We start from the raw sequence: 18437 nt of genomic DNA, 5'->3' as shown, positions 1-18437 counted from the left end.
AAAAGCACAACAACCCATTTGTGAGACTTTATTGGTAGGAGGAGAGGAGGAGACCTTGACGGTTGTGGGGCTCAAGATGTCCAAGGTGAGGAGAGGACAAGTGCTAAGGCCTGGCCGCTACTGGGCAGGAAAGACAGAATTGCCACTGAATGCACAGGGGATGAGCAGCTGCCGGTACTCCAAGGGCAGGTACCGCTCCACAAGCACATGCAGTGAGACTTGATCAGTGATTAGTCCCTGCCTGCATCAGAGGAAAAGAGGGTCAGATAGAATTATCATCAGCCTCCCATCCTCAGCCTCCCTTTTATATCCATTTACCGTCGCATCAGCAGCTCCAAGTCCTCTGGTTTCACAGTCTTACGGCCAGCGTGAGCAGCAAATACCTCCAGGTCATTGCAAAGGTGCTGGAAGTACTTGTCTAGGCTGCCAAGAAGGTTGGGATAGAGCAGATTGAACCGTCTGCTATGAAATGACGCCTCTAGCCACTCACACGCTAGACTCACCACTTCTCCACCACCTCCAGAGCCTTCTTCTCCACAGGCATCTTAGTACAGAAGCTGAAGAGCCTCATATAGTGACTCAGTCCGGCCTTATAGGGGTCTTGGCGGTGCCTAGGACCTGCAGTCCGGGTCCTGCGTGGAAGGCTGGCTGGCACAGACTTCGGGGGCTCTGAAGATAAGCTGAGGACAGGAGCAGACAGATGGCTGAACCACACGGTTAGGGGAGGCCCCTATTTGAAGTCCTATTGGCTCTGCTGTCACTGGGACTGTTGTTAATTAAGTAGCTTGACCAAGAAATCAGTCGGAGTCGGGATGGGGGTGGGGTGCATGTGGCATACACCTTTAATCCCAGCACTAGGAGGCAGAGGCAGGATGATCGGAGTTGAAGGCCAACCTGGTCTATAAATCCAGTTCTAGGACAGCCAGGGCTACACAGAGAAACCTTGTCTCGAAAAACAAAACAACAACAAAAGGTCTGGTTTTCCCCTGTGACCCTGATCCTCCTATCTAGACGCAATATTCTAGTCTAGCCTCAGCATATATGCTGGCGTCCGCTTGAGCTTGTTAAATCTCACATCTCAAACTGGACCGTCCCCTCAGGAATCCATCAGTGCCTATCCCAAGCCCGCTAACGTCCTCCAGAGGACATTACATCTATGAGGATGTAAAGGTACAAAGTGACAACTTCAGGGCACCCCCTTCCCAGCAACCAGGATTTCTTACGTTGCAACTCCAGGAAGTGGGGTTGGCTCAAGAAACTGATGTGGCTGTTCATCCGGGAGTGAGTCATGGGTGGTGGAGGCTAATTCCGGGCTTGCTGCAGAGAAAGCACAGTATCACAAGGTGTTCAGCAGCCCAGTTACATTTTCTTCTGTATGAGAAGCTAGTAACACTCGCCTGCTGATGCCTACACTAGGCCTCTTACCTGGCCTGCCAGAAGTATCCTCATCCTCTGAAGATCCTTCTGGAACCTTGGCCTCCACAGCCTCCTGGGATCCCACTGCTTCTCTTAGTTCTGGAGGCTGCGGCTGTGGCTCCGAGAAGGGTAAAGGAGTTGTACCAAAACTGGTTCTGCTAGCTGAGGGGAGAAGACAAGGCGGCACTAACTTAGAATCTCCTGGTCTACCCAGGCCCTGCTCTTGGTGGAGGACATGGGGTTCTGGGCCACACTTAAGGGCCAGAGGAGGGAAATGTAGTGATGTCAACTCTAGGCTAAGCTTGGCTCCGAGCCAGCTGCCCCTTGTACTCACTGTGGCTCGGCAGCCCAATTCCAGTGCTTCGCATGCTGTGGCCCCCGGCTTTTTGAGCATCTTCAGCACAAGTGTGAGAAGGGGTGGGCAGAGAGTGGTGCACACTGAGGGAACAGCCAACCAAGGGCTGTGAGAAAGGCTGGGTGTCTTCCAACACTACATCCGTTGGCAGAGTAGCAACAGGGGTTCTACAGTTGTCACCTGGAGATCAAGAGCCAGATACATTGTTTTTTTTTGGAGGGGGGGTTGTTTGTTTTTCTAGACAGGGTTTCTCTGTGTAGCCTTGGCTGTCCTGGACTCACTTTGGAGACCAGGCTGGCCTCGAACTCACAGCGATCCACCTGCCTCTGCCTCCCGAGTGCTAGGACTAAAGGCGTGCGCCACCACGCCCGGCAGTAAATTCTATACTCTAGACCCACCTGCTAAAGACGGGCTGTCAGGGTACAGGCAGTGAACCTTAGGGGTCTTCTTTGCCTAAGTAACCTCCAAAATGAAGTAACCTTCATTCTAAGCATTTTATCTTCTCTTTCCCTCCTTGATGCTCTCCCTGGTCCTTCCTCTGACACTCCCAGGCCTCTACAACTTGCTCACATGGCGGGTGTGGTGGTGCACACCTTTAATCCTGGCACTCGGGAAGCAGAGGCAGGAGGATTGCTGTGAGTTCGAGGCCAGCCTGTTCTACAAAGCGAGTCCAGGACAGCCGAGGCTACACAGAGACCCTGTCTCAAAAAACAAAACAGAAAACAAAACTTGCTCACACCCCTGAAAACCGATTACTCACGCTTCAGCTGTCTGTTTCCTCCTCTACTCAGCAGTTTCCTCAAATACTATCTTGTCCTCTGTAGTCACGGTCCCAGATTAGTGCCTGCTGATCACCAAGCCTGTTTCCCCACCAGCGCCAGCTTTAGCATACCCCTTCCTTCTACCCTCAGCCGTGTAGGTCAAGAGTATAAAGTAATAGAAGAAACGGAGACATAAAGGATAGACCTGCTGTGATGGCTATTTTTGTTTGGTTGGTTTTGGTTTTTCTGTTTTGAGACATGGTTTCTCTGTGTATCCTTGGCTGTCCTGGAACTCACTTTGTAGACCAAGCTGGCCTCAAACTCACAACGATCCACCTGCCTCTGCCTCCTGAGTGCCATCCCACCCCACCCCCGGCTGTTTTTTTGAGACAAGGGTTTCTCTGTGTAGCCTTGCCTGTCCTGGATATTGCTCTGTAGAGGTTGGCCTCGAACTCACAAGTATGAGGAAGGCTTCCATGCCTGGCTATGACGGTTATTCTTGGTTGTCACCTTTACATTTGTGAGGGATTTTTTTTCTCAAGACCCACTTCTGTTGGGTTTTTTTGTTTTGTTTTTCGAGACAGGGTTACTCTGTGTAGCCCTGGCTGTCCTGGACTTGCTTTGTAGACCAGGCTGGCCTCGAACTCACAGAGATCCTCCTGTCTCTGCCTCCCAAGTGCTGGGATTACAGGCATGGGCAACCATGCCTTGCTCAAGACACACTTCTAATCCAGACCTTTGAGGTAGCAAGATCCACCTTAAATCTGGGCTACACATTCTGCTGGGAGCCTATATAAGGACATGAAAAAAGAAAGTTTGCTGTCTCTTTGCCTGTCTGCTCTCAATCTCCGTGGCAAGTCCATTCCTTCACTGTTTGTTTGTTTGTTTGCTTGTAGGCAGAGTTTCTCTGTGTAACAGCCCTAGCTGTCCTGGAACTCTCTTTGTAGACCAAGCTGGCCTCAAACTCACAGACCTCTGCCTGGATCTGCCTCCTGAGTACACCAACAACCAGCCCTGCTCATTCTTTCACTGTCAAAGGAGTCTACTTCTTTGAGATTCCAGCTTATACTGAAGACCAGCTGATACATCCAGTCTTGTGGGTTCTTGGGCCTTCCATTGGTAAACAGCAATTGTTGGCTACCTGGACCACAGCCTGTAAGCCATTCTAATAAACACACACACACACACACACACACACACACACACACACACTCATAAGTTCTGTTCCCCTAGAGAACCCTAATATGGCAAAGTGCCGAAGTGCCATGAAAAACTCCTCATAGATGCCTGGCCAGGCTCATACAGCATCCTTGACCTCACTAGATGTGGAACAACCCTGAATTCAGTAGAGCCTCCTGTCTGTCACAGAATGGTAGCTTCTCCCTAAAGCTAGAAAAAGAAATCTCAACCTTACCTGAAAGAGATGAGGTCAAGGAATTATCTTCCAGATCCTGCAAAAGTGCACGGACATCCACAGGTCGGCGTACGGGGCGTCTGCGAGCCAGACCAGGTCTCTTTATTGACTGTGGCTGAGCAGGTGGGACAAAGCTGAAGGAGCTGTTAAGATGAAAGCAGACACCAGACACGAGGAAAGCCTGAGCCACAATGTCCCCTAAGGGGCTCATCTCTTAGGATATGGCCACCATACTGTAAGGCTAAAACTAATAGCAGAACCGCAAGATTCCATCAGTCAGCACCTCCCTCAAGCCAGAACAGGGAACAGTACCTGGTCAAAGAGGACTCCTCAGCACTCCCAGGTGGCTCTGTTAGGGCCCATCAAGAAAATGTAAAAATAATAATCCACAGTGAGTGCCCCAGACTCATGAAAGCCCTCCCAGGTCTCGTCTACTTCCCGAGAGAAAGAGAAAGCAGCACAGGTGTGTCCTAGCCCTCACCTTGGGAGCGAGGCGACCCCTGGCTCACTTCCTGCTGAAATACTGACAGTCTCAGCTTTTGCTTCCTTTTGCCAGGGGCCAGCAGGCCTGGAGCCAGGGTTGAGGCGGGCTCCAGTTCAGGAAGATGGAGCTCCAGGCTATAAGGATGGAGATTTATCTCAGACATTTCAGAAAGCCCAGTTTTGGTTTCTGGTTCCTAGTGGTTTCTAAGCCACCAAGAGGTCGCAACCTATGAGGGAAATTCACTGCGTACCTTCCCCTGCTGCTCTCCCGTCTGGAAGACCCGCCGACCTCAGGAACTTGTACTGGCTTCACCGCTGAGACTGGCACCACAACAGAAGATTCCGGGGCTGTAGAAATAACAAGGAGAGGGTAAGGCTGACAAAGGATACCATAGGGCTAACTGTTGGACTAGCACTTAACTTTGCAGGCTGATGCCCACTTACCAGTTAGTAAGATATTCTTTAGCAGAGTCCGGGGTGTCTGTTCCTCCAGGTGCCCACTGGCTTGGAAATGAGCCAATCTGCCAAGTGACTATGGGTAAAAGCACCACTAGTCTGACTTTATCTATCATTATCATTATTTAGTATTTTTACCTTGAGAGGCTTCAAAACAAACAAACAAAAAAAAAACTTTAGGGCTCCATGAAGTCACTCATGGAGTGGACACTTACCCTAGCTCCATAGGAACGCCTTCTGGCACTTGTCCTTGTCTGGCTACCCTGCCTCTTGGAGGAAGGTGTTTGAAGCAAAGTTCGCTGTGCACTGTGTTTAAAACAAAACAAAGAACCTGGCTCTGGGAGTTACACATCCTGAGGAGGGGTGAGGTGCTGGTTTAGATGCAAACGCTACCTTCATAAGGGATCATAGTTTAAAGCTCTGGAGACATTCAGGGGCAGGATCCCTCCCAGAAACCACTTGAACCGTCCACAGTCCCTATTCCCAGCTTTGTCAACAAAGAGGATGAAGGGTAGCCCTGAGGTACAGGCAGACAGGGACTAGGATTGATCTAGCAGGAGGTGAGGAGGAAAGCTTCCCGGAGGTGAGCCTGGCAGAATAACAAAGAGATGAGTAGAGGCGAGTCACATAGGTTACAAATTGAAGAGCATCCCATTCCAGGCACTAAAGTCACAATCCAAGTAGGACATTTAAGTCTCCTTACTTTTCACGGTGTTATCAAGGCATAAGGACAAGCCCCACATGGGTCACCCCAGCCCTATTTCTCCAGTCCAGTGTGTCTCAGAACTCTACCAGCGTTCCCCAGGCACAGCTCCCACCTCATTACTCATAGATCTGAAATGTATCTGGAGGGCTGGCCAGATCGCTCAGTGGGGAAAGGCACTTGCCTCCAAGCCTGCCGTCCTGAGTTCAGTGACTAGAGCCCACACAGTGAAAGGTGCCAACTGACTCTTCAAGTTGTTCTCTGGCCTATACCACACTCTCTCACACAGAAACAGCAAATACATAACAAATAGCATATCTCGAATAAGCAAGGGCCTGGTGGTACCAAGCCTGTAATCCCAGCTACTAGGGAGGCTGGGGACAGGACAATGGCAAGTTCAAAGGCTGTTTGAGCCACAGTTTCAAGCCAAGGCAAGGCAATATTGTGAGGCCCTATCTCAAAGAAATAACCAAAAGGGCTAGAGATGTAGCTCCGTGGTTGGATGCTTAACTAGCTGGCATAAGGTCCTGGAATCAATCACTAGCACCAGGGGGAAAAAAAGAAAACATCTCATCGTGAACAAGTCCCCACTTGAAACGGGTGGCATTCTTCAGAGAGGAGGAACCTTCTGCTCACCAACCCTCAAGGTACTACTCCACAAAGTCAGGACAAAGTTCTGTTCTCAAGAAAAGCATCTTTCCACGTGCTGCCTCCTGACCTCCCAAGAGAGCCTCAGAGCGGAGGGCTGTATATGCTGGGAAAGGTGAAATCATCTGCAAGCAGGGATAGACGTCAAACCAGCCTTGGTCTGGGTTGAGTGAAACAGCCTAAGAAAACACACCAGCACTGTTGGTCCCTGTGGTCTCACCCTGGAGCACCACGGGTAAGGATACAAACCGCTGAGTCCGATTCGACTAGGAACACAGAGTCAGTCAGATCTAGGCGTCTGGGACTCTGAGACTCAGTTTTCCTTTCCAGACAAAGTAGACGCGGACATCACTCCCCATTCTAGTGGCTCAGGCAACACTCTCACATACTTAGTCTGAGCACTCCGGCGTCGCCTCGGAGTGCGTGAATCCGCTGTATCCAGCACGCGACGCAAGAGCGTACGTGTGGTCTGGTCGCTGTCGGGACTGCAGAAGTCCGCCATCCTCAGGACCCACCCCTCCTAACTGTTCAGGATGCTCCAGGCACTGTGTTCCCGCCACCTCTTTTGGGTCATTCTCGCGATACTGCCGCACAGCCCCACGGGAACTGTAGTCCAACAGCTGGGAGCCAGGTCTGACGTGATTGTACTGCCTCCCGAGTGCTGAGATTAAGGGCGTGCGCCACCACGCCCGGCCCTCATGAAAAAAATTTAAGGATGATAATCGTTTTAGAAAAGAACTAGGGACTCGGGAGGCAGAGGCAGGTGGATCACTGTGAGTTCGAGGCCAGCCTGTTCTACAAAGCGAGTACAGGACAGCCAGGGCGACACAGAGAAGGAAACCCGGTCTCGAAAAAGAAAAGAAGAGAACTAAGGGATGGAAAGATGGCTCAGCAGTACGGCCTACTTGCTGTTCTTGCCTAGGATCTGAAGTCTTAGAAAGGCTCATAACTGCCTTAAACACCTGTGCCAGGGCACCTGATGCCCTCTTCTGGCCACTTCAAGCACCAGGCATGCTCATACAGACATAAAGTCAAACTCTCTAGGCAACCCCCTTGCCTCTAGTAGGTGAGTGCTCAGATTGTAGGTGTAGGCTGCGATGTCTACACGTATAAGATGGGGACCAGACATCTGCATTTGGGGTTTGTGAGCAGTGATAGTGAAGGATGCCTGTGAAAATGTCAAGTGTAGCCGGGCGTGGTGGCACACGCCTTTAATCCCAGCACTTGGGAGGCAGAGGCGGGCGTATCGCTGTAAATTCGAGGCCAGCCTGGTCTACAAAGTGAGTCCAGGACAGCCAAGCCTACACAGAGAAACCCTGTCTCAAAAAAAAAAAAAAAAAAAAAAAAAAAAAAAAGGCCAGGCGTGGTGGCGCACGCCTTTAATCCCAGCACTCGGGAGGCAGAGGCGGGCGTATCGCTGTAAGTTCGAGGCCAGCCTGGTCTACAAAGTGAGTCCAGGACAGCCCAGGCTAACACAGAGAGACCCTGTCTTACACACACACACACACACACACACACACACACACACACACACACACACACACACACACAGAGTTTTTTGAAACCAAGTCTTGTTTGTTTTTAAGACAAGGTTCTCTGTGTCACAGTGTTATCAAGGCATATGGACAAGCCCCAGCTGTCCTGGAATTCTCTCTCTGTAGATCAGGCTGGCCTCAAACTCACAGAGATCCTCCTGCCTCTGCCTCCCAAGTGCTGGGATTAAAGGCATGCAGTCCCCCACCCCCTACCCTGTCCCCAGGCTTGAAACTGAGTCTTAGGTAGCCCAGGCTGACCTCAAAATTTCTAAATATCCTAGGAATGACCTTGAACTTCTGAACCGCCTGCTTCCATTTCAGTGTGCTTGGACTACCAGTGTGTTCCACCCCTCCCAGTTTCTATCATTTTTTTTTTCTGAGACAGGGTTTCTCTGTGTAGCCTTGGCTGTCCTGGACTCACTTTGTAGATCAGGCTAGCATTCTTTTGTTTAGCGGTTTTAAGACAGGATTTCATGTAGCCCAAGCTGACCTCAGACTTACCATGCGCCTCAGGATAACCTTGAACTTTTGATTCTCTGGCTTCCAACTCCAGAGTTACAGCGCTATAACACCATGTGCCATTTATTCAGCGCCAGCAATCCATCCTAGAGTCCCTGCATGCTAGGCAAGCCGCTGAACTAACTCTGCCAACTGAACTAACTGTCCGGTTATGTCTGATGTCCGTTAGCTGCATTTGCTAGGTCTTTGTAAATAAATGTCCATGGTCACTATCAACTACCTAAATCTAAGTCCTAAAAATGTGTGTTAGCCAGAAAAGATGATGATACATGTCACTATGCCCGGCACTCTGGAGGCAGAGGCAGGGGAATTTCCGTGAGCTTGAAGACAACCCGGTCCTAATAGTGAGTTCCAGACCAGCCAGGCCTACAAAGTCAGACTCTATCTCAAAACAAACATTTAAGCAAACAACCTTCATGTTTATTACATCCCTGTTTGTTTTTGAGGTAAGCTAACAGCCCTGGCTGGCCTGGAGTTTACACCAGCTTCCACTTGTACTGAATCATGCTCCTTTTTTTTTTTTTTTTTTTTTTTTGCCTTTTCAGAGCTGAGATTATATAGGCACGGATGACTACTATCTGATTGTTTGGTTTTTTTTAATTGAGACAGGGTTTCTCTGTGTAGCCCTGCATGTCCTAGAACTTCCTCTGCAGACCAGGCTGGCCTCAAACTCAGAGATCTGCCTGCCTCTGCCTCCAGAGTACAGGATTAGCTGGGCGTTGTGGTGGTACGCCTTTAATCCCAGCACTTGGGAGGCAGAGTCAGGTGGATCGCTGTGAGTTCCGAAGCCAGCCTGGTCTACAAAAGTGAGTCCAGGACAGTCAAGGCTACACAGAGAAACCCTGTCTCGAAGGGGGGGGGGAAGTGCAGGATTAAAGACGTTCAGTCATCACTGAGCTACTTTCTGCTGTTTTTAATTTTTCACTTTTATTTATAAGTGTGTGGGCATGTCCATGTCACAGTGCACAAGTAGAAACCAGAGGACAAGTTGCAGGAGTCAGTTCTTTTTTTATTTTTTTATTTACTTTTTAAATTTATGTGTGTTGGTGTTAGGGTGTCAGATCTTGGACTTACAGACAGAGGTGAGCTGCCATGTGGGTACTGGGAATTGAACCCAGGTCCTTTGGAAGAGCAGGCAGTGCTCTTAACCGCTGAGCCATCTCTCCAGCCCCAGGAGTCAGTTCTTACCTTCCACCATGTTCTCCAGGGATTGAGCTCAGGTCTTATAGGTTTGGCAGCAAAAAAAAAAATATGTCTGTCTGTCTCTCTCTCTCTCTCTCCAGTCCAAGGTTATTTTTATCTATCTATCTATTTATTTATTTATTTTCAGTTTTTCAAGACAGGCTTTCTGTATGTAGCCTTGGCTGTCCTGGACTTGCTTTGCAGGCTGGCCTCGAACTCACAGCGATCCGCCTGCCTCTGCCTCTCGAGTGCTGGGATTAAAGGCCTGCGCCACCACACCCGGCCCTCAAGGTTATTTATTTATTTATTTATTTATTTATTTATTTATTTATTTTAGTTTTTTCGAGACAGGGTTTCTCTGTGTAGCCTTGGCTGTCCTGGAGTCACTTTGTAGACCAGGCTGGCCTGGTTAAAGGCATGTGCCACCACACCCGGCTTCAAGGTTATTTTTAAAACAACAAAAATATTGAAGTGAGGATGGGAGGAAGGAATGCGATGGTTGCCAAGGACGGGGCAATATATGTGAGTTCTTGGAGGCTCCAGGAAGGAATTTAGAAAGCAGTCTAAATAGAATAGGAAGCCTCTTGTGTGACATATGGTTTATCAGACTTTCTTTGGCAGCCATAAGAACAGTTGTAGAAACTGGGCTCAGTGGACATGCTTGTAATCCCAGCACTCAGGAGGCAGAGGCAGGCGGATCTCTGTGAGTTCGAGGACAGCGTGGTCCACAAGGCTGGTCCAGGACAACCAAGGCTACACACACAAAAAAAAACCTGTCTTGAAGAAAAAAAAAAAAAACACCGCCTCCAAAAACAAAACAAAGCCGGGCGGTGGTGGCGCACGCCTTTAATCCCAGCACTCAGGAGGCAGAGGCAGGCGGATCGCTGTAAATTCAAGGCCAGCCTGGTCTACAAAGTTAGTCCAGGACAGCCAAGGCTACACAGAAACCTTGTCTCAAAACAAAACAAAACAAAACAAAACAAACAAACAGAACAGTTGTAGAGGAGGCAAGATTAGAGGCAGACATGATAAGATTGTTGCCTTTCACTAGAGATGAAAGGTAAGAGGATGGGCAGGGCACTTCCGGTGAGGAGAAGCATGTATCACACAAATGTATTCGATTGTTGGCCCTTGGTGCTGAAGATCCTGCACAGGCCCTTTCCTAGTCTACTATAGAGCGATACTTTCAAATTACTAGATATTATTTGAATGTATATAAGTGAATGTTAATTGTTATCTTGGCTGTCCTGGACTCTTTCTGTAGACCAGGCTGGCCTCGAACTTACAGGCTCCTAAGGAATGATACCCCCAAACTGACCTCTGGCCTCCACACTCACAGGCATACATATGGCATGCACAAACACAAACGGTACCCACACACACAGAGAAAAAACACATAATGACATATGTATAAAATGTTTCTCCCATTAGTTTGAATGCTAGCTAAGAAAACTAATAAATGTAAAAAAAAATCATACAACAACATTTATACCATGTATAATATAATATTTGCACCTCTGGTTTTGTTTTGAGACAGGGTCTTTCTATGTAGACCAGGCCCCCTCTGCCTCCGGAATACTGCAATTAAAATTGTGAACTATTAAAACTATTAAAGGAAGTGGTTGACACTCCTTTAATCCCAGCACTCGAGAGGCAGAGGCAGTCGGATCTCTGTGAATTTCAGACTAGGCTAGTTCCAGGATAGCCAGGGTTACAAGAGAGAGAGAGAGAGAGAGAGAGAGAGAGAGAGAGAGAGAGAGAGAGAGGAGAATGTGTGTGTGAACCATCATTTCAGGCTGTGTTTATACTGTAGTATGAAGGATTCGCTCAATGAATACACATCTTTCACTCTACTGTACACAGTGGGCAATACATTTTAGATGTATCAGATAGATGTGCAGAGATTCCAGCTGTGGACCCCTTTATTTAGAGCCGGAAAATTGGGTTGTTCTCTTATCTATAAGTGAGCAAAACCCACACAAATAACCAAGATCTCACTGGCTGCTCTAGAAATGCAATGATAATATATGTACCTTCTGTCCTGGTTTTATGGTGTTGTTGTTGTTGATTTTTTTTTTCTGGGGGTCTCTTTCGCAGTAGGCAAATGTCTTATCACTTAACTCTCTCAGCCCTGTTTTATTTCCAGAGAGGGTCTTGCTAGCTATGTTGCCCAGACTGGCCTTGAGTTCACTTTGTAGCCCAGTCTTTCCTTGATTTTGGTCTTGTTTTACCTTCTCAGGTAGTCAGGATTACGGGGCGGCACCACCAGGTGTGGCTGGCTTTTCTCACCCACAAAGCCTGTTACTGGGAGGAAGGCCAACCACTGTCTTGTTAAAATGCAACTTTTTTTTTTTCTCACTTAAAACTCTTCAGGACTGGGGAGATGGCTCAGCGGTTAAGAACACTAGCTGCATTTCCAGAGGTTCTGAGTTCAATTCCCAGCTACCACATGATGGCTCAAGATAGAGCACTCATATACATAAAATAAATATTAATAAAACAAACAAACAAACAAACCCCACAACTCTTCAACTTCCTGACCGCCTGCAGAGTGAAATCTCAGTCTCTATCAATGTTTAGCTTGTGATCTTTCAGGGCTCTATTCTGGCTGCCCTGTCCAGGCACTTAAACGGCAGGCCTATGCCCTTCCTGTCTCAGCACCCAGCCGTTTCCCAAGGCAGGCTACTACCCACTAACAAGCTTCTAACTGGCCCATCTGCCCAGGCCGCCCTCCATCATTGTCTTCTTTGTCTAGCTGATTACTCTGTGGCATTTATTCTTGACATCTATTAGCACATATTCATCCATTATCCAAATGACACTCTAACCAGTCTCCAGGAGGGAGAGGGCTGGGGTAGACCTGACTGCTCAAAATTACCTTCACTGTGTTCTCCCTACACTGTCTAGCACATCGTTGGCAGCTGTTAGGGACCTGGTTTAGGTCAGTGAATCCAAGTGGGAGGTAGGTGAGAGCCGGGAGAGGGCCCGCAATATGAGGTCACTCCAGAGATTCTTCTGTGTTGATGCAGCTTTCCTCCAGGCTAAAGAATGCCCTCCACAGGCCATGTGGTGGTGTATATGCCTTTAATCCCAGCATTTGGGAGGCAGAGGCAGGCGGATCTCTGTGAGTTCGAGGCCAGCCTGGTCCACAGAGCGAGCCCCAGGACAGCCAAGGGTGCACAGAAACTCTATCTCGAAAAACTAAAAAACAAACAACAAAACAAAACAAAAAGCCCTCGTTCCTGTGTACTGGAGGTTGGGGAACTTCTACAGGAGGTTGCAGAACCTCGGCTCAGACACGGGCCTGCAGGAACTCCACCTCTCCTTTAGGGGGCGCTGCAGTCCGCAGCCACAGCCAAGACGTTCTTCTGAGGCAACATGGAACTTGTAGTCTTCGCTTGTTTATACCCAGAGCGCTTGCGCTCACGAGGCACGCACAGGAATCCGGGTCCTTGTGAGGGATAGCCTATGCGACAACGTTCCATTCGAATACATTTTCCCCCTTCGCCTAGGACGAGCCTCATCTGGAAAATAATAGACTCTGAACAGTATGTCGCGGTGCCAAAGAAAGAAGCCGGAATAAACACGCCCCCGTCCCGGAAGTGAGCGGCTCCTGGCGCGGTGCATTGTGGGGGGCGTAGTCCTCCTTTCCAGGCGGTCCTTCGCGGCGTCCCCCCAGCCGACTCCGGAGCGCAGGCGGGCAGCCGGGTGGGTAGCGCGGCGCGGGCGGCCCGCAAGCATATTCTGGGCACGGGGCCCCCGCCCGGGACGACTGCGCCGGGCCACAGTAGTAAGAGACCTCTAAGGGCCTCGCGCGTCGCCGCCCGTCGAGGAGCTGAGGCGGGGGCCAGACCCGGCCGTCGAAGAGAGCAAGAGGCCGGTGGGCCGGGCCGCGCGTCGCAGCCATGCCTGGCTTTACGTGCTGCGTACCGGGCTGCTACAACAACTCACATCGGGACAAGGCGCTGCACTTCTACACGTTTCCCAAGGACGCTGAGCTGCGACGCCTCTGGCTCAAGAACGTGTCCCGTGCTGGAGTCAGCGGGTGCTTCTCCACCTTCCAGCCCACCACGGGCCACCGTCTTTGCAGCGTTCACTTCCAGGGCGGCCGCAAGACCTACACGGTGCGCGTTCCCACCATTTTTCCGCTGCGCGGCGTCAATGAGCGCAAAGTAGCGCGGAGACCTGCGGGAGCTGCGGCAGCCCGCCGTAGGCAGCAGCAGCAGCAGCAGCAGCAGCAACAACAACAACAGCAGCAGCAGCAGCAACAACAACAGCAGCAGCAGCAGCAACTGCAGCAGCCGTCTCCGTCCTCCTCCACTGCCCAGACCACCCAGTTGCAGCCGAACCTGGTGTCTGCCTCTGCGGCCGTGCTTCTTACCCTTCAGGCCGCTGTAGACAGCAGCCAGGCTCCGGGATCCGTGGTTCCGGCGTCGTCCACCACTCCCGCGGGAGATGATGTGAAGCCCATCGACCTTACAGTGCAAGTAGAGTTTGCAGCTGCTGAAGGCGCAGCCGCCGCTGCTGCCGCATCAGAGCTGGAGGCTGCTACAGCTGGGCTGGAGGCTGCTGAGTGCACTCTGGGCCCTCAGCTCGTGGTGGTGGGGGAAGAGGGCTTTCCTGATACTGGCTCCGATCACTCGTACTCCTTGTCGTCAGGTACCACGGAGGAGGAACTCCTGCGCAAGCTGAACGAGCAGCGGGACATCTTGGCCCTGATGGAAGTGAAGATGAAAGAGATGAAGGGTAGCATCCGCCATCTGCGTCTTACCGAGGCCAAGCTCCGTGAAGAACTTCGTGAGAAGGATCGCCTGCTTGCCATGGCTGTCATCCGTAAGAAACACGGAATGTGAATGGTTCCCGCCAGCAACCTGCAGAATTCGTGACTCCTTCCAGCCCGAGGGATCCTCAGGCGGATGGTGAACTGCCCAGTATTCTGGTTGACAGTGCTGAGGTTCAGGGCAGCGAACTCTTGTTGGTCATCGGCTGCCACCCTCATTTGTTTCCTTCTGAAGTAGGAGTTGGGGACTCCAGAATCTGGTGACACCAGCAATTATGACTTTATCTCTCACTCCCCAGTTTATGTTGCAGATTCTGGTTAAGCAAAGGCTTAAGAACCATTGAACTTAAACCTTATCCTGGAGGGATGCAGATGGGACTCGTAGGGTTTGGGTTTGAGAAAACCACATCTTAAGGTTGGCCAGCAATCAGAGACAGCTTTGCTGTGTGTAGTGATAAGAGATCTCAGTCACACCATTTCTCCTTTTCATGCTTACCCGTTTCAGGTGCAGCGTGTGATTCTGATGGGGACTAGTTGATCTGTGCCTCTGCCTCCTAGGACCTCTCTTCCCAGAAGGTCATTTATGAGAGGGCTCTGGGTGACTTGCTGATGGAGATCCAGCTTACCAGGGACTTAGGTTTATCTCGTTATGTTTGCTACTGGTTACAAATTCTATTTTCTGTACAATTAGACTAAAGTTTTCACTGTGTTTGTTTGGCAAAACAAATTAAACAAAAAAAAGTAAGGTTTTTATTTGGGTTTCGACATTTTATTTTATGAAAGCTAAGCGTCCTTGAAATATGGGGATATAGGTCTTGGCCTATTTGGAAGAACAGGCTAGCCCTGCAAGTAGAGATGCTTTGCAGAGGCAGGGGGAATCTCTGAGTTCAAGGCCAGCCTGCTGCACAGAGTGAGTTCCAGGACAGCCAAAGCTATACAGAGAAACCCTGTTTGGAAAACAAAACAAAACAAAACAAAACAAAACAAAACTGAAGAAGAAAAGGTCTCAGTTTGTCCAATATTTTCCTGCTGAATTGTGTATGTCTATATACATGTGTGTAGCATGGGTGCCAGAGGTTCCTGGGCTGTCTTTCTTCAGGTGCTATCCAGCCTATTTTGTTTGTTTTTGAGTATCTTGTAGAGCACTTGCCTAGCAATGAAAGAGAGAGAGAGAGAGAGAGAGAGAGAGGGATGGGGGAGGTCACTGCTGGCCGGTGAGTTGTTTGGCCAGCCAGTGAGCCTCAGGGAATCTGTCTCTGCCTCCCCAGTGCTAGGATTACAGGTTTGCATCACCATGTCTGCTTTCTGTTGTTTTGTTGTTATTACATAGGTTCTATAGATGTACTGGTAAGGCAAACAAGCACTTTACTGAGCTGTCTATACCCTTGATCTTTTAAACAAAAAGAGGTGACTGAAAAGTGGCAATTGTTTTGTTCCTCTAGACTCTGACAGTTTTAGTTTCCTCTTTTGGAGAGTGGGGGAGGGTTGAAACAGGGTATCACTGTGTAGCCTGGCTAAGCCTGGAACTCATTTTGTAGACCAGGCTCGCCTCAAACTCAGAGATCCACCTGTCTCTGTCAAGTGCTGGGATTAAAGGCGTGCACCAGCATGGAGGGCATACTTTCCTTTCTGAATTCTCATCGACAGTTGAAGTTTACCATCTCACCCCTTGGGATGGGTAGTGTCTGGTATGCATGTGGATGCAGTTACTTAATAAACCAGTGAAGTCCAGAACTGGAAGCAGCCTTGGCTCCTTCAGGCACAGGGACTTTTGTTGCAAATATGTTGGTTTCAGATACCTTCATTGTGAAAGAGTTAGATGACTAGAGGGCATTGAGGAGTTGGATTGTAACCCCTACATTGGTTTTGGCTGCCTCTCTTTAGATTGGATATTGGGAAGATAAGATGGCATTTTTTTTTTTTAATTTCTTTGTTTGTTTTTGGTTTTTTGAGACAGGGTTTCTCTTGTAGACCAGGCTGTCCTTGAACTCATGGAGATGCACCTGCCTCTGCCTCCTGATTGCTGGGATTAATGGCATGCACCACCACGCCCGGCTGATGGCATTTTTATCTATAGTTGTAAGTAATTTAACTCAGATCTAATGGGGAGATGTGATTTGTTTTGTTTTTCCAGACAGGGATTCTCTGTGTAGCTCCTGCTATCCTACAACTCGGTTTGTAGACCAGGCTGGCCTCCAACTCCTGCTTCTGCCACCCAGTGCTGGGATTAAAGGTGACCATCACCAGTGCCTGATGTGATTGACTTAAAACAAAATATTTTTTTAATATTTTGAATTATGTGTGTCTGTGTGATTGTAGCTGCCTGAAGAGGACAGAAGGCCATTAGAACCCTTGGAGCTGGAGTTACAGGTTGTTAGTTGTCAGTCATCTGATGTGGGTACTGGGAACCAAAACTTGGGGCTGCAAGAACGGTATACACTCTTTTTTTTTTTTTTTTGGTTTTTCGAGACAGAGTCTCTCTGTGTTAGCCTTGGCTGTCCTGGACTCACTTTGTAGACCAGGCTGGCCTCGAACTCACAGCGATCCGCCTGCCTCTGCCTCCCGAGCGATCTTTCCAGGTCTGTAAGTGCCCTTTTTTAGCATTACCTGTTTCTGTGACTGTTAGGGCATGTATGAACTCTACTTAGGCTCTGGTTCTGTAGAGTTTGACTTATTTCTGAGATGCTTATGGACCAGTCACCTTGCCTGGGGATGTGCCCTGTGACTACAAGCTGAAGTGTCCCCAAAACTCCAGGGTCTACTTCCCTTCTGGTCCTTTGGCCCTAAGTTGGGAAATGAGTCTTGAGAAAGCTGCAGTAGGTGTGGCATAGGTGGCCAGGTTGAATCTGCCTGCTAAGGTTAGTTTTGGCTTGTAATCAGGTGGTAAAAGCAGAGCGGTGCATTTCTAGGCTAACTGCCAAACTCTTACAAGTCAATACTCTTTCCTTGGAGTGTGGGGGGGCTTCCCCTGTGCTGGGCCATACTCTCGGGTGTCCTTGAACTCCTGTTCTTTGAAAGGACAGCTGCTATCACCTTGGTTGTTTTGAACCCTTCAGCAGCACGCCCTGGATCCTTCCCCCCCCCCCCCCCCTCATGACTTGCCTCCTGTTTTGTTTTGCTGGTGGTGGTGAGATGTATCACCAACAGGATAAGTCAGAGTTCTTACTGACTGGGTAATAGAAGCATCTGGCCAAACAAAGTGGCCTGGAGAGATTTAATCAAGAAGCTTAGCCTAGTTTTTCCAGTCATCCCCAGGAGGTGGGGTGAGGCTGAAAGTGCAAAATTCCTTATGGCAAAACAGAAGTAGTCAAGATTTTTCTAGCCAGGAAGGTAGGGGTGTTTGAAGCCATTTTTCTTTACCTGGTTCTTTGGGTTGGCTGCAGAGCCTTTTGCCCAGCACAGGCCTGACTGAAAGAGGCCTTCCTTCAAATATTTGTGTTACCAAGGAAACTGAAGGGATACTGAAAGTAAAGGGAAAGGGGTGGGAAGAGGATTATTTACAGTCTAGCCATTAGGGAAAGTTAGGTTGAGCCAGCTATTTTTCTTAAAAAAAAAAAAAAAAAAGGTGGACTTGGGGGGCAGAGGCAGACGGATCTCTGTGAGTTCGAGGCCATCCTGGTCTACAGAGTGAGTTCCAGGACAGCCAAAACTACTCACAGAGAAACCCTGTCTTTTAAAAAAATAAATTAAAAAAATTAAAGGAGAAGGACAAGTTTGCTCTGTGGGTAAAGTAACTTGCCTCTAAGCCTGAGAGTCATTTCCAGACCCTCATCGTGGAAGAACTGACAACGGTAAGCTTCCTCTAGATACCACACGCATGTGATAGCTAGCCTCTCAACACAAATAAAATGTAAAAAACAAAAATAGTTGCCCTGTCTGCTCCAACAAAAAAATTAAACGTAGAAATAAAAAAAACAAAACAAAACTTTTTTTTTTTTTTTACAGTTCTGATTTGAAAATCCCGCTCTATACAATTGAGGTTAACCTCTCCAACTATGGCCCACCTAAGGAGCGTTTTTGTTTGTTTTTGAGTCTCAACAAAAGCCTAGTCAGCTCGCAACCAACTCCGGGGCGGGGGGGGGGGGGGGGGTTGTAAGTGGAGCTAACAACGAATGTTGGGACAAGAAAGGGGTGGGTTTCTTCGCCACACGGGTTAAGGCCACACCGCGAGCACAATTAGTAGCC

The 18437-nt window shown here is 49.1% G+C and overlaps 2 protein-coding genes and 1 long non-coding RNA gene across 5 annotated transcripts in view; 1 reads left to right on the top strand and 2 right to left on the bottom strand.

The window, feature by feature from the left end:
• Positions 1–18437, bottom strand: part of LOC311582430 — a 222632-nt gene that overhangs the window by 151598 nt on the left and 52597 nt on the right. The gene's annotated exons all lie outside the window — the stretch shown is intronic.
• On the bottom strand, positions 13–6842 carry CENPT (centromere protein T). Of its 2 annotated transcripts, none has more exons than XM_084755540.1 (13): positions 6626–6842; positions 5143–5191; positions 4874–4913; positions 4681–4777; positions 4428–4564; positions 4259–4295; positions 3947–4089; positions 1751–1951; positions 1426–1578; positions 1224–1317; positions 504–680; positions 319–423; positions 13–241 (listed from the first exon to the last, which is right to left on the bottom strand). In XM_084755540.1, the coding sequence occupies exons 1-13, from the start codon at positions 6736–6738 to the stop codon at positions 118–120; spliced, it is 1470 nt and encodes a 489-aa protein (XP_084611666.1). In that variant the 5' UTR covers positions 6739–6842; the 3' UTR covers positions 13–117. The 2 variants fall into 2 exon arrangements, with proteins under 2 accessions (XP_084611666.1, XP_084611665.1); XM_084755539.1 differs by having other exon boundaries at positions 4874–4961; positions 5101–5191; positions 6626–6840.
• Positions 12924–15003, top strand: THAP11 (THAP domain containing 11). Its single transcript, XM_084757454.1, has one exon. The coding sequence runs from the start codon at positions 13378–13380 to the stop codon at positions 14323–14325; it is 948 nt and encodes a 315-aa protein (XP_084613580.1). The 5' UTR covers positions 12924–13377; the 3' UTR covers positions 14326–15003.

The sequence above is a fragment of the Acomys minous genome (genome assembly GCF_964271855.1).
Source record: "Acomys minous genome assembly, chromosome: 14".
Lineage (NCBI taxonomy): Eukaryota > Metazoa > Chordata > Mammalia > Rodentia > Muridae > Acomys > Acomys minous.
Note: the sequence above shows the minus strand (reverse complement) of the source record. Positions and strands in the feature narration are given on the sequence as shown.